At 45.8% G+C, this 17,412-nt stretch overlaps 1 protein-coding gene across 1 annotated transcript; it reads right to left on the bottom strand.

The window, feature by feature from the left end:
• Positions 1-370: 370 nt before the first annotated feature.
• On the bottom strand, positions 371-7,805 carry LOC128125732 (cytochrome P450 2A3). Its single transcript, XM_052763380.1, has 9 exons — positions 7,626-7,805; positions 7,197-7,359; positions 6,343-6,492; positions 5,918-6,078; positions 4,412-4,588; positions 2,774-2,915; positions 2,151-2,338; positions 1,408-1,549; positions 371-716 (listed from the first exon to the last, which is right to left on the bottom strand). Exons 1-9 carry the CDS (start codon positions 7,803-7,805, stop codon positions 535-537), a joined length of 1,485 nt encoding a protein of 494 aa, XP_052619340.1. The 3' UTR covers positions 371-534.
• Positions 7,806-17,412: the final 9,607 nt, after the last annotated feature.

The following is a 17,412-nucleotide window of genomic DNA, read 5'->3' as shown; positions in this document are numbered from 1 at the left end:
TGGCTGCCCACCCGAAGCTCTGGATTACCTCTGGACAGGATGATGTGGCAACAGAACGAGCTCTCGTTTTATCTGAAGGGTGGTGATATTTGAAAATCTACCCAAGGCCAATGCACACAGATATTCGCCCAAGTATTATTGAGCTCTTGGAATTGGTGAGACTTCAGTAAACTTAGACTAAGGAAACATTATAACTCAAGAATATATCTCACTAGTAAAATGGACATGAACTCTCTTTCCTTCCCATGTATTTATGAGCATTAAGTGGGATCTCAAGACCCTTTAGCATAAACTTGACAAAGAATACTTAGTTTATAAATAATGTCTACTTTATTATTATTATTATTACTATTACTACTATTCACAACATAGTATAAATTTCTCCTTTCTCTTGCTCTACCTTTGAAATGGCAGTCTCCCTTCAGCAAGTCTATTCACGTCTTCTGTCTCTCCTGTCCCTTTGACCCCTCCTAAGTCCCCAGGCCCCCACTAGCCTGGTCTTCATCCTTCCCTTTACCCTCATCCAGCCCTGGCTTAACGAGACAAGAAACTCATGGTGTAGTTTGGTGGGATCGTGGCAAAGCCCACGAGTCTAGGGGACACATCAATGTCCTGGGGTGCCTGTGAGGATCTGAAACGGAAGTTCTGCAAGATGTTCGTGAGGAAGAGAAAGAGCTCCATTCTAGCCAGTCCTTCTCCGAAGCAGTACCGCTTTCCTAAAGAGAGGAGACAGAGGAAGGTGAAGCCAGTTCTTGACGTCACCCACGTGGCAAATCCCTGCCTGTGTTCTCTGTGGGAGGAAGGGCTGAGACCTTTAAGGAAAGCTCTAATGTCTGAGCCTCAGTTTTCCTCATACTTGTGGAAGGTTGATCCACGCTAGGCTGTAACAATGAGAAATGTGTATTGCCTTCCCTACAGAGGAAGTCTGGCTTCTCCAGTATGGCTGCCGTATACCACATCCTTTCTTTTCTTTCTTTTTTGTTTTTTTGAGACAAGGCTTCTCTGTGTCGCCCTGGTTGTCCTGGAACTCTCTCTGTAGACCAGGCTGGCCTTGAACTCACAGAGATCCTCCTGCCTCTGCCTCCTGAGTGCTGGGATTAAAGGCAAGCGCCACCACACCCAGCTGCCACATTCTTTCTAAGAACTGGTTGTTGGACCTGAGAAAGATCTCTGACTTAGTTTGAGATTTCATTGCCCCTCATCTACCACTATAGTTTGAACATCACTTTTCCAGGGTCCAGATACATGGTGCTTGGGAATTATGGGAGTTACAGCCAATTGGCTGAGGGTTTGAGCCAAGAGAATCTTCCAAGATGAAGAGATATTTGGTTTCATCAGAGGGAAGCTATGGGTGAGGTATTTCTGTTGGTGTGAGCAGTGGTCTGGCACTAGATGGTGACTTCTTACCTATGGAAAAGGGTACAAATGCATCATTCTTCTTAAACTGCCCCTTGTCATCCAGGAAGTGCTTTGGGTTGAAGTCTTTGGGGTTGGAGAAGAACTTGGGGTCCTTCAGCACAGAGCCCAGCATAGGAAACACTTCAGTGCCCTGCCGGTGAGGAAGATTTGATAAGGTAGATTTAGATGAGTGCCCTCTTGGCCCATAGGGGTTAGAGGGGTAAGTTAGGGTATCCCAGGTGAAGATAAAGATAAATATGTGAGTTGGGGGGACTTTGAGGGAGGGGTTTTGAGGAATGTGAGGTCATTATCCTTGAGACAGGAGGTGTGGGCTCATGTTATATGAGACAGGGTGAGTAAGTGACATGAGGCCTGTCTTCTGGGGCGGGAGATTGAAGGATGTGCACTTCATGTCTCTCAAGTCAAGAACTGGAGTGTATTGGATTTATGTACCCCCAAACAGAATCCATGGCAGACATGTGACTCCTGCCCTTGACAGAAGATCTAGGTAAATTAAGTTTATATGTCTTGAGACTTGATGTTTGGGAGGCACGGAGTTGAAACTCCTGGGTCAGAAAGTCTAAGAGAAAATCAAGATGTAGGAGACTCTACGTAGGAGGGTACAGAGGTGTACTGGCAGAGAAAGCCTGTCACTGAGAAAGTGAGAGAGGGTTGGGTGGTTTCTAATGAGGAGGAGGACCTGCAGGCCCATGAAGAGAGTTGGAGATCACTATAGGCTGGTGAGTCAGCACCTTGGGGATGAGGAAGTCCCGGAACTTGGTGTCCTTGGTGACCCTGCGAGCCAGGCCCATGGGGATCATGTCTCCAAATCTCTGAATCTCATGGATCACAGCCTCTGTGTAGGGCATCTTCAAGCGGTCCTCATATTTGGGTTGCCGGTTCTTGCCAATCACTCTGTCAATCTCCTCGTGGACTTTGGCTGAGAAGAAGAGAGATGTGTTTAGGGGTCCAAGAACCTCACTCTAGGGATGATAGTGCAAAAATGTAGAACTGGGTGGAGGCCATGAAACAATGTATGACACTGTCAATCATCTTCAGTACATGCAAGTCATCCGCATTGTCGGAGGAGGTTCTTGTGATCACACCAGAATTATGTGAGAATTGTGAGGAAGGAGATTTAGGCAGGGTCTGGGGGATCAGGAAGTGGCTCCTTTGAAGTTCAGATGAGCAACACACCAGTTGATTGAACAACTAGAGCCCAGTGCCCATCAGCTCTCTCTCTGTCTCTGCAGAGCAAGGAATAGCTATCCGAGAGTCCGGTTTCTTGAGAGAGGTAGGGGATATTGTGGAGATTAGAGAAGCAAATTTAGAATCTACGACACACAGTCCCCCTTCCCATTCCTTGCAGCCTTACCCTCCACATCTGGGTGCTTCATGAGCAACAGAAAGCCATAGCGTAGGGTTGTGCTGACGGTCTCCGTGCCGGCAAAGAAGAGATTCAGTGTAGTCATCACCAAGTTTTTCATGTAGAACTCTGTGTTGGGGTTCTTCTTCTCCTGCAGGGAGGGAAAGATTCAAGTCCAACCCACTCCTTATGCTCTTGGTGTCCTTCTGTTTTGTCCAAACCTCCCCCAACCTGAATTCACTTCTCTTTGGCCAGACCTGAGGTGCGAAGAAGGATCCTGGCCTTGTCAGGTTCTCTCCAGTTTCAGATCTTTGGAAAGGATCCAGTACCCTAATCCAGTGCTCTTCTGTCATTTATGACTTAGTTAATTGTCTGATCTTTAATGACCAATTTAGTTGTCAGTTTTTTATTTGCTTGTTTTTCGAGACAGGGTTTCTCTGTGTAGCTTTGGAGCCTGTCCTGGAACTCACTCTGTAGACCAGGCTGGCACTGAACTCACAGAGATCCGTGTGCCTCTGCCTCCCGAGTGCTGGGATTAAAGGCGTGCACCCCCCCCCCCAGATTAGTTGTCAGTTTTTAAATGGTAGAAATATTTAGGAAGGGAAGGCTGGGGCCAGGACCTCATGATGGAGGGAGTCAGTGAAAACTAGAGACGGTTTTTCTGAGACAGACACAGAGATTTTTAAAAATTATTTTTCTGTGCCTGGGTGTTTTGCCCACATGTGTGTCAGAGCACTATGTGTGTTCAGTAACCACAGAGGCCAGAAAATGGCATCAGGCGGCTTCGAATCCACTGGGACTGGAATCTCATGGTGGTGAACTGCAATATGGATGCTGGGAGTTGAACCCCAGTGCTCTGAAAGAGCAGCCAGTGCTCATAACCACTGAGCCAGGGATTTTAGGCGATGAGATCCTATTTGTTAATTATAAACCTTAATATTTCCTAGAGGAATCCCATCCCTCCGTCCTTTGCACTTCAGACAAGATGAAGTTCCATCTTGGCCAGACGCCACACGCTGGGAATCCCAGTCTCCAGAGAGCAGACCCAGGGGGACTACCACAGGTTCGAGGCTAGCCTGGACTACACACAAGTTTCAGGCCAGTCAGGGCTACATAGCAAAATCCTGTCTCAAAGCCACCGATGACAAATTCTCCATCTTTGTTCCGAACAGATGGGGGAAGGTCACGACAAAGCTCAGGTCATACAGATGCAAATGGCAACGAAGACAGGCAAAGGCAAATGGTGTGTCAGCTGAAAGCGCCAGCCTCAGTCAGTGAGGTGGGGTGCACAGCCCTCCTTGCTGTGCCATCAGACAGTCACCTATATCTGCAGAGCTGCAGCCCCCTCATTTGTAAAATGGGAGTCGAAACGCAACCTCGCTCAAGAGTTGTGGGTGCTAAAAAATGAATAAAACTACACCTTTAAAACAGTGCCGGGAACACGGCAGCCCTGTACACTGGCTGCTACCTCAGCCTGTACGCCCTCCCGAGGATAAGGGAGTAGTGGATGGGACAGTGATGTTGAATGAGGTTTATAACGAGCGGACCGAGGAGTGGTTCTCTGCTAACTCCCCCCTCCCCATGCTTGATTTCATCCTACTTGGCTTTGAACCTCCCATCCTGCTGCTCCCTGTCTTCTGGGTTTACCTCCAGCATGCGGATGAGGAAGGAGTCAATGAAGTCCCTTGGGGAATTGGGATCCAGGGTGCGCTGGTTCTGTTCCACCTTCTTGGCTATGAAGTCCTCCAGCCCCTGCAGTTCCTTAAAGGCTTGTTGCTGTGACCCTGGCAGGTGCTTCATCACGGAGGAGAACATCTCGTAGAGCTGATGGTGGGAAGGAAATGAGAAACCAAGGCAGCTGTCATTGGACCAAAGATGAGGGACATTCACGTCTCCTGTCCAGGAGTTTAGGCATCCAGGTGGGGCTGTGTGGCAACAGAGTTTTCTTATAGTTTAATCGTGAGGGCTATTGTTCAAGGCTTTAAATGAGATGGATTTGGGAACACAGGCAGGTCTGGGGTATTCAGGTGAGGCTGGGGTGGGAGGCAGCCAGTTGTTGGTAGGAGTTGCCAATGTAGATGTTTAGGTGGTTGGGTAACTTGAGACAGCTATTCATATGCTAATGGGATTTGGATTGGTGAGTTTTAACAGGCATTCCAACATTAAATTAGTGCTGGATAGTCACAATAGATAAATTATGCAATCAACCTGAATGTCCAAAAGCAGTGCAATGGAAAAGGAAAATGTGATCTATACACACAGCTGAATTATTTTTCGACCATTAAAAACAAAGTTACAGCATTTTCAGGAAAATGGGTTCAACTGGAGATAATCTTATTAAGCAAATTTAACGAGTCTTAGCGAGAGAACTCATGCATTTTTTTCCATTTGTGGTACAGATACGTTAAATCTGGGTACATATGTATATGTACATATATACGCATACACATGTACATGTACATCTTGGAAGTGGAAGAAAAACGGTGTCGGGGGACAAAGAGGACTAGAGGAGGAGGAGGAGGTGTGAGAAAGGGGAGGTAGGGGATATGGGGGTGAATAGGCTCAATACACAATATACGCTGGTTCAAAAAACAAAAAAAAATAAGTATTTAGAAGTAGTGCTGATACTCACATATCCACCTGCATTGTTAATCCAACGGCTGCACAAAGGGCCCTACTTAGGTGTGTGACTGAACTGTGTTGGAAGACCCTTAACTGGGGTGTTTGAGGGACATTCTGTGCAGACATTTTGCTATTTCCGTGGCTGAGTAAGTGGTACTCATCTACATAGTCCAGTGTGCTGGCTCCGAACATTTTGCAGACGACATATGATTTGAGTGACCTGGATTTTGCAGCCTCTGGCAACTGGGAACTGAAGGGGGCTAGTGTATTCAGCGGGCCTTCCTGTAGCGACCTCGCGCGAGAGAGTAAAATGAATTGTGATGGTAACGCACGCCCAGCTGAGACAGCTGTGTTTGTGTGTGTGTGTACACTGCTGGCTCTGATTTCTGGCGCAGCAGTATATTGACATCTGTTCTGGCCCAAATGTCGGGCTACTTTGAAGGTCCCTGGTGGAAGGAGGCTGGCAATTTGGTAGTGAGCTGGCAGCTGTGGTCTGTGGGTGGTAGGACAAGGCTGAATGAAACAGGTTACCTGCCCCGTGGAGGTAGCCGTGAACTGGAAGCTTCCCAGCATCATCCTCAGCAGTGACAGGAACTCTTTGTCCTCATAGTCAAAGCGGTCCCCGAAAACGATGGAGCTAATGACGTTGGAGACTGTTCTGCTCAGGTAGAAGGTGGGGTCAATGAGAGCACCTATGGGTGGGGAGGGGGAAGGAGATGGAGACGTTGGAACTAGGAAAAGAGCCTCACGGGGTGATAGCATCAGATACTTTGAATCAGAGAATTCAAAATGATCACCGGCTGCAGTGGGGAGTCCGCCAAAACCCGGACACTAGGAGCCACAGCGGGGACCAGGGCGCTCTTTCCTGACTTAGTTCCCATCCTGGATCATAGTGCTGCTTTTCCTATGGTATCTTCCCCTTGGTCGGTCCTGAGAACTTGCAGGGCTCTGCTTACCGTTTGTCTTCCGGAATGCCTCCAGGAGAAAGCCAGCCTCCTCTTGGATGCGCTCCTCGATGCCACGCTTGCCCACGCCAAAGTCCCGCAGCGTGGCGATGGAAAAGCGCCGCAGCTGCTTGGCGCGCTCGCCGCTGCTGAAGGCTACTCCTGGGAAGGTGAGTGAGGGGCAGGGAGAAGTCAGAGAAGAGGGGCGTGGCTGGCCACTGACCACCTGTGCGCTGTTCCCCAAGAGGAGAAAGATGCACGCAGACGGTGCCACAAAACCACGGATAAAAAAAAGAGAGCAAGTCAGAGGACAGTAGGAAGAGGGAGACAGAAGGACAGATGCAAGAGGCACGGAGACAGAGGGACAGGGCAGAGGCGGGAGAAGGGAGACTGTGGAGATCTGTGGGTGGATACAGTTGTGAAAGATTTATAAATGAGCTAGGGAAGAGAGGGAAATAGGGAGAGAGACACAAAGAGAGTCTGGGAAGGGTTGCTGTCGGGAGATTGGACTTGGGAACAGATGTTCTGACAGTGGAAGAAGAAAGCAGCGGAGAGGAAGAGAGACAGTATCACGGGTAATCACAGAGCTAAGAATGATGGTGTGGGGTGGGGGGGGGGGGGAAAGCTTTCAGAGCCTTCAGAGGCGCAGGATTTGGTTAGAGGAATCCCAAGGCTCAAGAGGAGGCATAGGTGGTGGACCAGGATACACATGCAGAAAGAGACCAGGAGATTAGGACGCAATGGGTCCAGACTTGACACAGTACGAGGCACCGATGTGAGAAGACAGCCTTGAAGGGACAAGGCTGAGGAAACTGATGCCTTCTAAATGTCCCCTGCCACGTTCCCCTCTATCTTGTCCCCCTCACCATAGCCTTTGAAGAGCCAGTCAAAGGTGGCCTGCTCGCCACGCCCACTGAATTCCTCAGCTTGATCTACCAGAGCCTCCTTGACTGCTTCCTGTCCGCATAGTACCACAATTCGGCGAGGCCCCAGGTGGATGGTGAACACAGGGCCGTAGCGTTCGCTGATCTGATGGAGGTGGATGAGTGGGGTTAGAGGGGAGGGGTCAGACCTTGATGTCAGGTCTGGGATTCATTTCTCTGGAGTTCTAACAGCTATCAGATGGGATGCCCCAAGATGTGATCTCACATGCCTAGGAATTGGTTGCTAATTCGTCACAATTCCCCCGGCCTAAAATTATACTCCCACCTGGTCCATACCCTACCATAAAGCCTCAATCAAAATTGGGCATCCCTCCATGCCCCCATTCTACCCATCTCCCTGCCCAGTGGCACCTTCATGAGGGAGTTGTACATCTGCTCTGTGTTCAGCTGAAGGTAGTTCCCGATGAAGGGCAATGGGGTGGGTCCTGGAGGCAGCTTCCCTGAGAGCTTCCTCTGCTTCCAGACAGACATCAAGACCAGGACAATGAGGAAGGCCAGCACGGTCACCAGGAGCAGTCCAGAGGCCAGCATGGTGGTGATGAGGGTGACAGACAGACAGATGGTGATAGCTGAATTAGTTTGCTTTTATATATCCTGAGGTAGAAGGGTGCGTGGCCTTTGGTCTTGATTATGTAATTGTCTCATTTCACCTCCAGACTACGCTCCCATCATGCACTAAGTTTGGGACCTAGCCAACAATCAAGGAGGAGGAGGGCCCCAAGAGGGATTAGCAGGGAATGGACTGAACTTGTGACAACTGAGAAAGTAGTGTTCCAGGGCTATGTGTTACACAGGAATGGATCAGTAGACAGAAGCCAGAACTGAATCCTTCATAACATTTATGCAGGGTCACATTTATGGGGGGTCCCCTGGGAAGGGACCAAAACGATGTGATATTAGGGTCTCAGGAGAGAAGAATCCTATATTTCATTAGCTTGAAACAGGATGAATGGCTATGAATTTGAAAGTCCATTTTCTCCCTTACTTGAGACAAGTTCTCACTATGTAGTTTTGGTTGGCCTGAGCTCAATGTGTAGACCACAGAGATCCACCTATCTGTGTAGACCACAGAGATCCACCTATCTCTGCCTCCAGGGTGCTGGGATTAAAGGCCTACACCACTACACCTAACTCTGGGGAGCTTCCAATGAAGAGGGTCCTGAATTTAAGGAACCAAGACGGGGAGACTCCAGGGCTATGGGTTGTGGATCTTGAGGTGAGAATGACTGTGGATGAGTACCTGGGAGAAGTATATGGAGATCCCGACAGGATCCTGGAGTCTATACTATACTTGGATGTGAATATACTTTGGTTTTGGCCCCAGGCTATCTCTTGATTCCTAGAACCCTTGGGGAAGTCCCTGAGTCTAGGATAGACCTCTGGAACATAGGATCTGGGAAAGGTGGGGAAGACCAAAATCCTATTCCAATGGAACTTTGTACAGTACTAAAGACAACATCTGAGGTTCATGGTTGTCAGAAGGACTGTCTAGGTCTTGAGAAATGATGATAACAACCACGACTATGGTAGAAAAGTTCTAATTTATAAAAGCCTCCCTCCCCATTCCTATCCCTGATCCTTAGGAAAGGCCACTGGGTTCACTGGCTCATTGTTGCTGTTTACAAAAGTTCCCCACTTTACATATGGATGCATGGAGGGTTGCATGGGGTCACAGATAAAAGCCTGCAAGCCAAAGGCATCAAAATCCACCTTAGCCTACATTTTCAGCTTTCTCTTTCTAGACTTCTCTCCCCACCAGTGGGAAGAGAGCATTGGGGGTGGGAGGGGTGTTATGATTGAGATGTGTGGTAAGTGGGCTGACGCCTGCAATGCCAGGGGATGTTATTAACAGGAAGAGAGAACAGAGGTAGACAGACTTAGGTAAGCATCTGGCATGGGGAACAGAAGAGGATCCTGAGATGCTAAGGGTGGCCACAGAGAAGGGAAGAGTGGCCACTGTTCTCCCACACTGAAATTCTTCTATAATAATCAGGACAGTTACTTTTTTTTATGAACCATCTCTCCAGGAAGATTATGTGTATCCCACCTGTGGGATGTTAGTAATTACAGAGTTGGCGCATCATCAACCTCACCAAGATTGCCAAGATCATAAAGGAGCTGGAATTTAATTCACTCTTCTCTTCATTGCCTGGCCCAGTTCAGCCTGGGAGCGACATGGGGACTAAGCTTAGCCACAGGGTGAATGCTGAGATTGGAATCTGCAGTGGACAAAAGACAAGACCCTGGCAGTTGCTATGTCAGTATCAAGCAGCCCAGGAGGGAGGAGGATGAGGCTGGCATTGAGATTGTCCCTAGGAAGCACTAAGGTCAGAAAGAAGTTAGCACTGAACTTGACACCAAGGGGATATTAGTAGAATCACTTCTTTTTTTTTTTTTTTTTTTTTTTTTTTTTTTGGTTTTTCGAGACAGGGTTTCTCTGTGTAGCTTTGCGCCTTTCCTGGAACTCGCTTTGGAGACCAGGCTGGCCTCGAACTCACAGAGATCCGCCTGGCTCTGCCTCCCGAGTGCTGGGATTAAAGGCGTGCGCCACCACCGCCCGGCTGAGTAGAATCACTTCTTAGGCTAAGAGGGACCTTGAGAGTGGAGGCAGGTTGTCACTGGAATTGCCTGAACGAAGGCATACGTGTGGCATCATACAGGCTCTGGATTTGCTTCCAGCAGGTTCTGACAGAAACATGAGATGCTTGCTGAGATTGGCCTCAGCTAGACTCTGGGAGGGGCCTCAGGTGGACACTGGCAGGCTTTGATGAATGGACCACTTATGGTGGTGCCCTAGCTTTAGACAGGTGGAGGTGGGTGAGGCTGGAACTCCCATGACTGGCATCTTGCTCATCTCATTCTAGCTGTTGGACTCTGAGACCTGTTGGGGAGAAACAAGGGGCAAAGAAGAAAGCAGAGAGAAAAAGCTGTTTGTTGATTTTGGAAGAGGAAGAGGCGGGGAATGGGATTAGCCTAGGCTTGGCAGGTAGCAATCTCTCCTTAATCCTTCTTACCAGCCTGCACCTGCACTAGCTAGCCCTCTCCCCTTGTTTCCACTTGAATAGGAGGAAGGGAACAATTTGGAGAATTTGTTTCTCAGTGAAGGTGGCAACAGGAAGGATCCCTGAGTGTTCAGGCAGGCTCCCATGATCTGTACAGGGGGTAGGTGTGGGAGGGCTAGAATGGGAACAGAGCTTGAAGAGTTCAAGAGAGATCAAGTGTATTTGCTCGTATTGATTTCTGTAGCCACATGAATGACAGAGCAGGAATTGAAGTCACGTGGGAGAGACACTGGCACACAAAAGAGGGATCGGTGCCTGCAGTCACCTGGAAGAGACATGTGCAGTATCTCAAGACAGGCTTCCAGAGTGAGTTAGTGGTGAACACAGAAAATCTCCCTTTGATGGGTCTTAGTTTCCCTTTCTGGTTGAGTGGTTAAGAGCAAGGGCAAGGCATGGAATGGAACCCTAACCTGGGAAGATATGCCCCTCCCTCCAAATCCTGTCAGTCTCCCTGAAAACCTCTCTGTTGTTGTGTGACCTTGAAGAGCTGACTTCATTGACAAACTGAGCTTTAGGGGCCCAAGGACTGAGTGTATATACCTCTTGGTAGTAATGAGTTAATGCATAAAGGCAACAAATATTAGCCATTTTATACATACGTTATTGCAGCTTAATAATCTACAAGAAAAGGAGATGGGTTCAATCTGTCTTTTGCAATCTCTGGTTTTTATTGTAGCATAGAGTATCCAGCACTGGATAAGACCACTGGTAGATGTTCTTCTCTAGAAGTCTCTGCCCTATGCCTTCCAGCACTATGAAAGCTAGCCAGCAAGGAGACAATTTGCTAGCCAGTTCAAGATTGATCTCTCTATGTCCTGTAGCCAAAGTTGGTGGTATCTTCACCAACAGGGTCCTAATGTCTAGTTATGGTGGGCAAGCAAGAGCCATGGCAAGTGCCTATCTTGTTTTGAGTGCCTCCAGGACCAAGAGAGGGTATCTGAGAAACCTCTCTCCCCAGTACTTCTTTACTGAAGCCAAACCCCCAGAGCTGTGAATAGAAAGTTTGTCCTGGAGGGCTGATGCTCTATTGAGCAATTTTTTGAGCAAGTACAGATTATCTTTCTCCTTCTAGCAAGTCACTGTCGTCTCCAAGAGTCCTCTGTGCTTATGAATGTCTTCATGTTGTTATCAGTTTGATTAGTAAGTTATGACAGGTGCTTCTGCCTTGCCTAACTTTGCATATACATCCTTCTGTGAGTATTGTTTTGAGTACATGTTTGGGCTCTCCAGGGAGAAGGGGGAAGAGGAAGTCACTGATACATAAGCCAGGTCTCAGACATGAGATGAGTAGAATAGAATGGATGTTTGACAGTTGTCCCCCTCCTCCACCCCATACCTACACACTTTTAATCTTATCTATTAACTTCCTGTCTTCTCCTCTTGCTCTGACCCCAAACTCTCAGGACACAAATGGCTTCTCCCAAACGTACCTGAAATCTATAATCCTGTACAAAATGAGCCTTTCCTTTTATTATTATTATTATTATTATAATTATTATAATTATAATTATTATTGGTGTACATGTGCATGTGTACTCACGTGGAGGACAGAGGTCAATGTATCTTCTTCATTTGCTCTCCACATTAAGACCTAATATATTTTTGCTGAACCCAGAGCTCACCGATTTGACTAGCCTGTGCGGCTAGTGAGGCTCAGGGATCCTCCTGGGTCCATCTCTCCCAACCCCAGCACTGTGAGATGAATAGAACTAAACTGTGTGTACCACCATGCCTGGCTTCTGATGTGGGGGCAGGGATCCCCGTGATTATACAACATGCCCTTTACCTGCTGGGCTGCCTCCTCAGCTTCTCTCCTTTTCTTCTAAATAGAGATGAAATAACATAGGAACTAAATGTTCGTAGAGAAAAGCTCAGTGGCATTTAGTGTATTCACCGTGTTATGCAACCACCACCTCTATCAAATATCAAAACATTTCCCAATGAAAATCTTAAGTAAACCTAAGGTAGTGCAACTTACTTTGGAGTCTACACTCAATAAGAGAGATATTTGACTTTTTATCCCCATTGCAATCTTTGGTTCATTAACCAATTATGACCTGGTCAACCAGGGTACATTGCCCCCACGTCACTGCTATCAAGGCAGTGAGTGAGCCTGGAGAACAAAGGGCTATGGTCAGAGAGAGGAAATGTTTGCATTTCAGATTTCACGGCTGTAACAAGGGTTAGGAAAGAGTTTGGGGAGTGTTGGTTGAAACCATGTGAAGGGGAAGAGCAGAGGAGGGAAGTCCCTTTCTGTCTGGTTGTTCACCCTCCGCCAGGAATGCATCCCCACAAGGAAAACAACAGGACGTGTGGTGGGATGCATGCGGAGAAAGAGGTTTGATGGACACATGGGGTGGAAATGGTGTGGAAGAACAGATTTGTATTTATTTATTTAATAATCACAGTTTAAAAAATATATATAATTTACATATATTCATATCCATACGTGGGAGATAACAAACTGTTAACACCCATGTCTAGCACTTCCAGCCAGTGGGCCAGTAGTGGATGGGGACAGGTCTCATTTCACGAATGTGTTTCTTCAATGTCCTCAGTTTCCTGTAAGGAACCTGTAGCATACTGGGGAAAACGTTACTTTAAAAAACACAGGAAATTATTATTTTAAAAAACAAAACAAAACTCATGCTGTCAAAGAAAACCAAGTCAAAGTGTTTACATTTCACCTTCATTATCAAAAAGGAGGAGGCTGCTGCTTTTTATTTGGCTCTGTGGGTTCTGAATTCTGTTCATTCACTTCATTTGTTTTCCTCATTTTGGAGCTTGGTGTTTAACCTGAACACCTTTCATCTGAGGCCTGCCTGGCTGGTTTTCCACACATGAGTCTCATCACCTGGAGGTGGGTCTTTACCAGCTCTGGGAGCCTTTGTTTCTGCTTTAATTTTTATGAGGCCTTCAGCCATCAGCTCCTCCCCACACTCCTGTTTTTTCTTTTCTTTTTGAGATTATGATATAATTCCATCACTTCCTCCCATTCCCTTTCCTCCATCCAAACCCGCTTCTACACCCCCTTGTTCTCTTTCAGTTCACATCCCTCTTTATTCATGAATAATTGTTACATGCATATATGTATGGACCACTTGTAATAATGGACCATTTAGGACTGAGGAGTGGGGAGGCGTACCCAGAAGAGCCCTGTGTGAAATGCTTCTTGCAGAATGGGTTCTCCAGGGAGAAGGGGGAAGAGGAAGTTCACACAAGCCAGGTCTCAGACATGAGATGAGTGGAATAGAATGGATGTTTGACAGTTGCCCCCCTCCCTCACCCTACCCCTATACACTTTTAATCTTATCTATTAATTTCCTGCCTTCTCTCACTCTGACCCCAAACTCTCAGGACACAAATGACTTCTCCCAAATGTACCTGAAATCTACAATCCTGTACAAAACGAGCCTTTCCTTTTATTATTATTATTATTATTATTATTATTATTATTATTATGTTTGTGTACATGTGCATTGTGCACATGTGGAGGACAGAGGTCACGGTATCTTCTTCATTTGCTCTCCACATTAAGGCCTAATATATATTTGCTGAACCCAGAGCTCACCGATTTGACTAGCCTGTGTGGCTAATGAGGCTCAGGGATCCTCCTGGGTCCATCTCTCCCAACCACAGCACTGTGAGATGAATAGAACAAAATGTATATATCCACAATATACATATATCACTACTTGAGGCTTTTCATCATCTTTGTCAGTGTGATCTGCACCTTCTCTGGGAGCTGAGACTATATCTCTCTGTCTCTTGGAGGGTACCTCCCTACTCAACCACTCCTTGAAGTAGGACTGGAAGGCGCCCATGGGGATTCCTGATGTACTGTATTTTTAAAATAATATTTGCCACATTTTTTATGTTAAGACTCAATATAATTAGCATATAACATAAAGGGTTCTGTTTTGTTTTGGTTGATCCTCTGTCTTTAACCTCCCCCTTCCCTCTCCCTGACCCATTCCCCTAGTCTTCATCCTAAGAGCTCGACTTTTGTGTTCATATAACATGTATTCTACTGTCTCTCCTATGTAAGACCTCTTTTTAAATTGACAAATAGTAACCAAATATATTTAAGGTGTACAATACAATTTTTTGATATGTTATATATTGTAGAATGGCTAAATCAGGGCAATTAGAATACATATTGTGTCACAAAGGATTTTGTGTGAGAACACTCAGAATCTTAGGAGTATTCTAGAACTTGATACCTTGTTATTAACCACAGCCTCCGTGTTGCACAATAGATCTGTTTATGTCTCTGACTTACCTGATATTCTGATCCTTTGACCAACACTTCTCCTCTCCCAGCCTCTGGCTACTGCCAGCCTATTTTCTTCTCCTATGAGTTCAGCTTTCTAAGTCTCCCCATGTATGTGAGATCATGTGTTTGTCTTTCAAAAGAAAATTTTTTTTTTTTTTATCAGGATGAACCTGTTGGGAATACTCTAAGGGGATTTCCATTTCTGGCAGTGGTTGAATGAGCTCCTATTGAATCCAGTGAACAATAACTACACACTATGAAAAAATATTTTAAAATCTCTACCAGTTGGCTGAAATTTCTAGAGAGCAGAGAAAAGCAGATTCTGGAAGAGTTGAGTGAAGGATTTCCCACTTTTGTTTTTGGTTGGTTTTGTTCTAAAGGTGGCAGGCTGTGAACAGCACCTTGTGGGATGACAAAAACCCAGATAGAAACTTTGTTTTTTCTAAAATTTCTAGAGCCAGGCAACAGAGCTCATCGTGATTAATTACAGTGTAGTTGGTAGTAACGTTTGAAACTCTAAAGAGTCAGATAAAACAAGACAAGATGAGATCAAATCCTATGTATAAATCTTGACCAAATTTCTGACTGATTATTTAGGTACTTATGAACTGAAACACTCACAGCTAGAAGCACTGAGGCAGAGTTTCAGTACTGTGCATATACTTTTAGCTATGTCAACTGCTCTTTAAAACAAAAACAGTGCAACAATATTCTTCAATAGAACATAACAGAATCCAGAGTCTCTACAAGGTCTCATTTCTAGTACATAGGTTAAAAATCCAGACTTAGCAGGTGTATAAAGACATGGGGAAATATAACCTATCCTCAAAAAAAAAAGAAAAAGACAGCTGATGGAGACCAACCCCATGGTGACTTTGAGGTTGGGATTTAGCTGATAGATGTTCAAAACTTATTAGTTAAGCAGATAATCTTATGGATTACCCTGTTCTGATTCATATACCATTGTATAATGATGAGGTAGCTGATGTCTAAGGTGATAAACACGGCACCTTTTAATTTTATTTTATGTGTATGAATATTTGGTCTGCATGAATGACTGTGTAACTATGTGCATGACTGGTGCCCTTGGAGGCCAGAAGAGGGGATCAGATCCCTGAACTGGAATTACTGATGGTTGTGAACCACCATGTATGTACTGGGAATGGAATTGGGCCCTCTGGAAGAGCAATCAGCGCTCTTAACCACTGAACCATCTCTCCAGTTCCTGATTGTTGACAGCTTTTTGAGGTGTGAAAATATCTATAGTTTATAAGTAAAGAAACTGAGATCATCAACTCAGAAACCTACTGAGCCATTTCTCCAGTCTCTGATTTAATTTTGACACATTTCTATAGTTTATAAGTGGAGAAATTGAGGTCATCAACTTGGAAAACTACATAGTCAAGATTAGTTTATAAGTGGAGAAATTGAGGTCATCAACTTGGAAAACTACATAGTCAAGATTAGAGACTGGGTCTCTCTGTTGGCAACACTAGGTCCCTCAATCACTTCATCTAGCCTCAAGCTGGAGATACTAAAGGAGCAAGAACAAGCTTGAGGAAAATCAGTTTGCACAATGCTCAGTTTGAAAAGATGAATCTACTTTGTTTTAATCATTAAATAAATTGTATACCTACTTTTGAGGACAGGGTGGTTTCAGACCTTCTCAGAGAGTTTGGCCCTGCTTCCGGTCTCATTGATTTTTCACCTGATTTGAGATGTCAACAATTCCTAATTCGTAGTTTCAGTGAGCCAATCCTAAGCCATAGTTTTAACTCCGTGCTAGCCTTGTTCAATAGCAAGTTAGAGAGCAGGGCCCTAAGTCTTGGGAACATGCACACAATGTAAAGGGCACTCCCTGTAATTTAGAGGTTAGGCAGGAGTTTGTTTTTCTCTATCTTTACAGCTTCTTCTGCTAAGTCCAAGTACACGAACAGAGAGATGTGAAGGTGAGAGAGAGAGAGAGAGAGAGAGAGAGAGAGAGAGAGAGAGAGAGAGAGATGCTCCAGGTATAAAGAAGACTTCCATGTTTTAAGAAGTTGGCAGAAACTTAAATATTAAGGAATCTGGTGTCTGGGGTAATGGTTCAGTGGGCAAGAGCATTTGCCTTGTAAGCATGGTGACCTTTTGAATTTGAATCCCCATCAATCACATGAAAAGCCAGGCATGACTGCATGTGCATTGGGTGGTAGAGGCAAGTTAATTCCAAGAGCTTTCTTCTTGTCCAGCAAGTCTGACTGAAATGGTGATCTTCCAGTTCAGTGGGAAGCCCTGTGCCAAGGCAGTAAGATGGAGAGCAGTAGATGAAGAGCCTATATTCTATTCTGGCCTCTGCATACACATTGGCATGCATTCATAGATAAGAGAGAGAGAAAGAGAGAGAGAGAGAGAGAGAGAGAGAGAGAGAGAATCTGAATTTAACTCATTAGTGGAGTCCTTGCCTCTGACTCGTGATCTTCTGGGTTTAATCCCCAGTAAACACACACACACACACACACACACACACACACACACACACACACACACACACACACACACACTTTTAAGACTTGTGAGAAACCTAGGTGTCATGGTGCATATTTGTAATCCCAGCACTTTGGAGGTAGAGATAGCAGGAACTACATATGGAGTTTGAGGCCAGCCTGGACTACATGTGAACCTGTTTCAATGTCTCTTAACAAAAAGAGACTAATTGTCGCGTCCGCCTCGACCAGCAAGGAAGACGCGACGCCAGGCTCTTCTCCAAGCAGTTTATTCAGGAACCTTGAAAAATCTTCTGACCCCGGGGAAAGCCATCTTC

Source organism: Peromyscus californicus, unplaced genomic scaffold (assembly GCF_007827085.1).
Source record: "Peromyscus californicus insignis strain IS unplaced genomic scaffold, ASM782708v3 Scaffold_4__1_contigs__length_199733344, whole genome shotgun sequence".
NCBI classification, from domain to species: domain Eukaryota; kingdom Metazoa; phylum Chordata; class Mammalia; order Rodentia; family Cricetidae; genus Peromyscus; species Peromyscus californicus.
The sequence above is the reverse complement of the archived record's forward strand: the minus strand, read 5'-3'. Positions and strand labels throughout refer to the sequence as shown.